We start from the raw sequence: 6,032 nt of genomic DNA on the forward strand, positions 1-6,032 counted from the left end.
TCATGCTGAAACAGGAAACAGACTTTCCCAAACTGTTGCCACAAAGTAAGCACAGAATCGTCTAGAATGTCATTCTATGCTGTAACATTAAAACATACAATTTTTTATGATCCTCTGTGGCCAAATCATGCTTTCTGGTGTGGAAGCCTATTTTGAATGATTTTATTTATGTATAGACAGTAGTAAGCTAATTAGGTTATAATTTTGGCAATTAAATTCAATTTACTTTAGGGGAGGTTTAGCTTACGGACAGTTACACTGGTATTTGCATCCAACCTTGCGCCTGTTATTGGCAACTGAAAGGTCGGGTGCTTACTGGAAGTAGGCCTTGGTCTACTTGTTATAAAACAGACCTGAGACTGGCACAAACACAAGAATGTTGAAGAGAAGAACCTGACACCTTTTTAACTTCGTTGTTTATTTACTAAAATTAGCTTTTTGTGTACAGATAATAAGACATCAACACCTTAGCCCAGCCTGTCCTCTTAGCCAAATAATAAAAATGGCCTCCATAGCCTTGCCGAGGAATACATCAGGATGTGTTCTGAGTAAAACTAAAGGACTATTAAAAAAAACTAAGATGAAACTCTACCCACATCACCCCAAAAACAATTATTTATTTTCACAAAAGGGATGCCAATCAAATTATTTGACACCTTTCACTGCCCGACAGCAGTGGAGGGCTTTTGTATGGTTTTCTTGACATGGCAACATTTCCTAAGTAAAACCACTTAATTGAAGTGATAGGCCTGGGTGTAACGCAAGATGCCTGGGACAGATTGGAGAATGGGTGAAAGTCACAGGTGGGGCAGGACAGAGCAAACATTTCTCGAGATTATCCAGTACAATGGGATTAAGTATGTTGCCTAATGACTCATTTGGCCATTTCCTGGCTCGCTTTGTTGAATAAGGCTGAAGGTACTTGGCCAGCCCTGTCAGAATTCATTTCAGCCCATGTTTTCATTCAGATTTATCACTACGTTCATGCCGAATCCCAGCTCTTGAACACTGACCATCCTCACATAATTCACGTCAAAACCAAGCTATAGAGCATGAAAATATTCTCAAGCCTTGTCTGGTCATGTTTCAATAGTGTATTACAAACCCTTTGTAGCCTAGTTTACTTTTATTGCTGATAAAATAAATGTAAAGCTGGAGGTTTACCTTTACAGTTTGAATTATATAATAGCCTGTGTTGCTCAGCAAAGCCCTAGTGCTCAGGTTTATGGTTCTATCGCATTTTGGGGTAACGTAAACCCCCAGTGAGCTCCCTCATCATGGAAAAGAAAAGCATTTGAACAATTAAGAGTGTATGCCTATTCTATGTGAGAATATGTTGCCTGACATGTATAATCTAGGCTCCTCTTACTCTGAAACTGGTTGTGATAATGAGCATTAGCAGAGGCCTACCAGTTAGCTTGGCTGCCTAGCCTTTCGTACAAAATAGCTTACAAATAAAACCCTTTTACCCTTTGAGGAAACACTGATAGAGGGATGGATTTCAGTTTATGTAATTAACTAAGCTTTTAAAGGAAGCGCTCTAAAGTAAAGTGGAGAATCAATAGTAAATCATTTAGAATGAGCCTCGTGATCTCTAGGTAAACAAGCATACAGAACCCTTTCATATTGCCAATTAACCATAACCTTATACTCAATTGTCCACTGACTGGGACCAGAATAACAAAAGCAACACACAGACAAAAATCTAAAAGGAGGTGTGTCTCACCTGGTCAGCCCCATAGGCAGCAGCAAACTCCATAAACTCCTCAATGCGTAGAAATCCATCCCCATCCTGGTCCAGAGCATCAAACACGGCCTTCAGAGGTGACGGGTCTTCCTCTCTCCGATTCACTATGGGAACCACGGGCATGGAGTCAGACCCCACCATCTTAGAGAGTGAGAGATTCTCCACTGCTTGTTCACTTGTCCATCCAGACTCAGAACACGAACCATTCAAGTCCAGAACCAGGCAATCAAAACTATCCCGTTTGTGACAATCTGTGGTTCTGGCAAATAGGTCCAAGTCTGCAAACCTTTCCCCATCGCTCTGTTCAGTTTGTAAAGCAGGAATACCGTCACCCTGTATAGCCTCGGGTGGTTTCAAGTCCAAAGTTTCCTCATCACGTAGCACGTCTGAGGTAATGCACTGATCCAGAGCCATTTCCTCCTCTCCCTCATGTTTAGTAACATCAAAGATAATTTTGTCTTCCATCAAATCCTGGGAGCCATTTTTCTCTGAGCTACAGCCACTGGGCAGGTGATCCAGGATCGAAGCATCTCTGTCAGAAAGTACCTTTGGCAACAGGGGTTCAATCAATGGTGAGGAGTTCAGTAGGAGGGACGAGTCCCCCTCACCTCTGTGGTCTGAGAGAGTCAGGATTGCAGTAGCCAACGTGTGTTCATGCTCTGAATCCTCTGCAGTTGAATCTGATGGAGCACCTGTGCAGGTAGGTGAGTCGAGATGAGTAGGACAGAGGCTGGGGCCACAGTCGGGAACCTCCAGATCCAGCAAAGGCACAGATCCCACCTGAACCTCTGGAGATAGGCTAGGGCGGTCAAAAGGGATGGTGTTGTGTGAGAGGCTGCTCTCAGGTAAACCTTCTGAGGTAATGTTACTGACTGTGGGCAGGTCAGTCACAGGTCCTAGGAATAAACCTTTGTCCCCATTTTCAGGTGGCACAGTCTCCCCACCTTGCAAGGGAGGAGGTTGGCCTCTGTCCTGATCCAGAGATGGAAATAAAAGCTTCTCACTGACACCCTGTGGGTTTACCTCACCTGAAAGAGCAGGGCCGGAGGGAAAAGGGGAGTGTTCAGATAAGAGGTGAACTACCAACAAAGAGGACACCTCAGTGTTAGTATCTGGAGTCCTATCTGAAACCTTCACAGTGGAAGGAGGTTCACTGAGGGTTATCAGCTCCCTGTGACAGGTAACAGGGTCTCTGTCACCCACAGGTGGATTTTGTTCGTCGCAGGCTGAGATGTCCCTGAACAAATTAGCAATTTTGGAGAATAACAGCCCAGGTAGTGGACTGTCACTGACATTGTTTTGTTCCTCAATTTTGTCTTTGAGAGGCGATACCTCTGCTGGTTTACCCAGGGGAACATCTTGGGAATGATTAGATTGACATCCCTCCCAGGGCAAGATCTGGTCTCCACCAGAGTAACTGGAGGTCCTGAAAAGGCTATCTAAATTTAAGGCGTTCTCCTGAAAAAGCTCTTCCAGGCTTAGAGATACACCCTGGTCGACTTTCTGGAAATCCAATCCTGTCTGACCACTTTCTCTCTGAGGCAGCATGGCTCCTTTGTCTGAATCCATGAGGAGGAATCGATGGGAGGGTATGCGTTCTGGATCCCACTCTGAATACCCCAGAGGGCTAGACATCAGAGTATGTTCCATTTGAGTAGATAGCTAATTCCTGAGTAAACTAGAAAAGTATAATTTATTTCAAAGCCAACATCCAATTCTTCCTCAATTTCAATATTGTTATTCTACACATGGTAGTCAACGTCCTTGACAAGATCTACGGGCAGATTTTGCATGATGGTAAATAAAACACCTGCCTTCACTGTCTCGTTCTGAATGTATGACATTTTAGCACTGTGTAAACACCTTAGTGCTTAAAACCAGTGTACTTCCCATATTTATTGATTTGTCTACTTGCCATAGTTGTTGCCTAAATAATCCACGACTCATGCATTTACCCCGTCTAAGCATGCACTTTTTAAATGTTGTCAACAAGACAAATTTGCATTTTCAGATGAATTTATAATTAATTCCATAGAATTATGAACTTTGATTTCTACTTTGGAATTCAACAAATACATTGGTGACATGGGACTTATCAAAATAGTGCTATAACTAAATAGAAATGTTCTAAGAACCAACATATTACTGAGGCAACAACAGGCTAACGTCATAAAAGGTCTCTATGATTCACAAAAAACATGAAGCGATATCACACAGAAGAAGACAAGTTCCTGTAATAGTAAGTGACTTGATCAATTTAGCGTGTTATCTAAAACACTCATTCATTGTCACCATCTCCAGCATTGGGACTAACGCGAGGGGACCTTCTTGCTTACACAACTGACTGCCGAACACATCAGTTAGAAAATATTTAGCATAACATGGGATTCATGCTATAAATTGGATGCAATAAATACCACGAACGCGTTAAAGTTATTTTAAATAGTTAACATGTGCTAACAAGGTCCAAAATGTTATCCACAATTTGGTTGCAAAGTGTGACCATTTGTAACAGGCTAGACAGCTAGCTTTTAGCCAATGCGATATACGTTGTGCTTGACAGTGCCAGTGGATGAAAATACGCCAACCTTGGAGTGAGTAAATAAATAGCTTTCTAGCTAACTTGGCTAGTTAGCAACGCTTGATTCTTTTTACATAAGGCATATCCAATTGAAATAGTTAGGCTTGCTTACTGACTGACATGTTTAATAATTTAATAACATTGACTTAACGCTTCCAAACCTCCCCACTCTCATATCTTGAAGGACGCTTTAATTAGCTAGCAAACGTTAACTAGCTAACAAGCCAAATGATCAATCTCTGATTCTGAAACTAAATTGGACTGGCTATGAGGACATTTAACAAATATAATCTTCCCAGTAAAGTTAGTTTGTTCGTTTTGTCAATAATTCTAATTTACATCCGCGTTTGGTGTTTTTCTCCATACGTTTCGAATCCAAGATAGCTAATTTAACGTTATTCCAAGAATCATCCACCTGTGTCAGGAACTAATTCAGTCTGCTTGTTTAAAATTTCTTCAGCTATTCCCAGCCTCTCGAAATGTATTTACCATCCCAACGCACTCCAAAGACATGATGACCGTCAGAAGATGCTCCGAGATGTGTCAAACATACAAAATATGTTGCCAATATTTAGCTAGAACAGGCCGTTCACAATTTCATCAGCAGCAAATGCCCCTGCCACCCCCCTCAGCCGCATACAGCAGTGACGTTTCACGCACGCGCATAGAACCAACCGCAGTTTCCAAAATAGGACGCAAAAATACAGTACATGACCAAAAGTATGTGGACACCTCCTTGTCGAACATCTCATTCCAAAATCATGGGCAATTAATATTGAGTTGGTCCCCTTTTGTTGCTATAACAGCTTCCACTCTTCTGGGAAGGCTTTCCACTAGATGTTGGAACACTGCTGTGGGGACTTGCTTCCATTCAGCCACAAGAGGATTAGTGAGGTTGGGCACTGATGTTGGACGATGAGGCCTGGCTCGCAGTCAGCGTTCCAATTCATCCCAAAGGTGTTCGATGGGGTTGAGCTCAGGGCTCTGTGCAGGCCAGTCAAGTTCTTCCACACAGATCTCAACAAACCATTTCTGTATTTACCTCGCTTTGTGCATTGGGGCATTGTAGTACTGAAACAGGAAAGGGCCTTTCCCAAACTGTTGCAACAAAGTTGGAAGCACAGAATTGTCTAGAATGTCATTGTCTGTTGTAACTTTAAGATTTCCCTTCACTGGAACTATGGGGCCAAGCCCAAGCCATGAAAAGCAGCCCAGACCATTATTCCTCCTCCACCAAACTTTACAGTTGGCATTATGCATTTGGGCAGGTAGCATTCTCCGGGCATCCGCCAAACCTAGATTCGTCTGTCGAGCTTTACATCACTCCAGCTGACGCTTGGCATTGCGCATGGTGATCTTAGGCTTGTGTTCGGCTGCCATGGAAACCCATTTCATGAAGCTCCTGACGAACAGTTCTGGAGCTGATGTTACTTCCGGAGGCAGTATGGAAGTAGGATTGTCGCATCCGAGGACAGACGATTTTTACGCACTACGCGCTTCAGCACTTGGCAGTCCCGCTCTGTGAACTTGTGTGGCCTACCACTTTGGTGCTGAGCCGTTGTTGCTCCTAGACGTTTCCACTTCACAATAACATCACTTACAGTTGACCAGGGCAGATCTAGCAGGGCAGAAATTTGATAAACTGACTTGTTGGAAAGGTGACATCATATGACAGCGCCATGTTGAAAGTCACTGAGCTCTTTA

The 6,032-nt window shown here is 43.0% G+C and overlaps 1 protein-coding gene across 2 annotated transcripts in view; it reads right to left on the reverse strand.

The window, feature by feature from the left end:
- LOC129860335 (rab11 family-interacting protein 3-like) overlaps positions 1-4,985 on the reverse strand; it is a 90,100-nt gene extending 85,115 nt beyond the window's left edge. For both annotated transcript variants that reach the window (XM_055930654.1, XM_055930653.1), the window contains exon 1: positions 1,727-4,985. In XM_055930654.1, coding sequence (XP_055786629.1) covers positions 1,727-3,397 — 1,671 coding nt within the window. In that variant the 5' untranslated portion in view covers positions 3,398-4,985. The remainder of the gene's footprint in view (positions 1-1,726) is intronic.
- Positions 4,986-6,032: the final 1,047 nt, after the last annotated feature.

This window comes from Salvelinus fontinalis, chromosome 8 (genome assembly GCF_029448725.1).
Source record: "Salvelinus fontinalis isolate EN_2023a chromosome 8, ASM2944872v1, whole genome shotgun sequence".
In the NCBI taxonomy this organism is placed as follows: Eukaryota; Metazoa; Chordata; class Actinopteri; order Salmoniformes; family Salmonidae; genus Salvelinus; species Salvelinus fontinalis.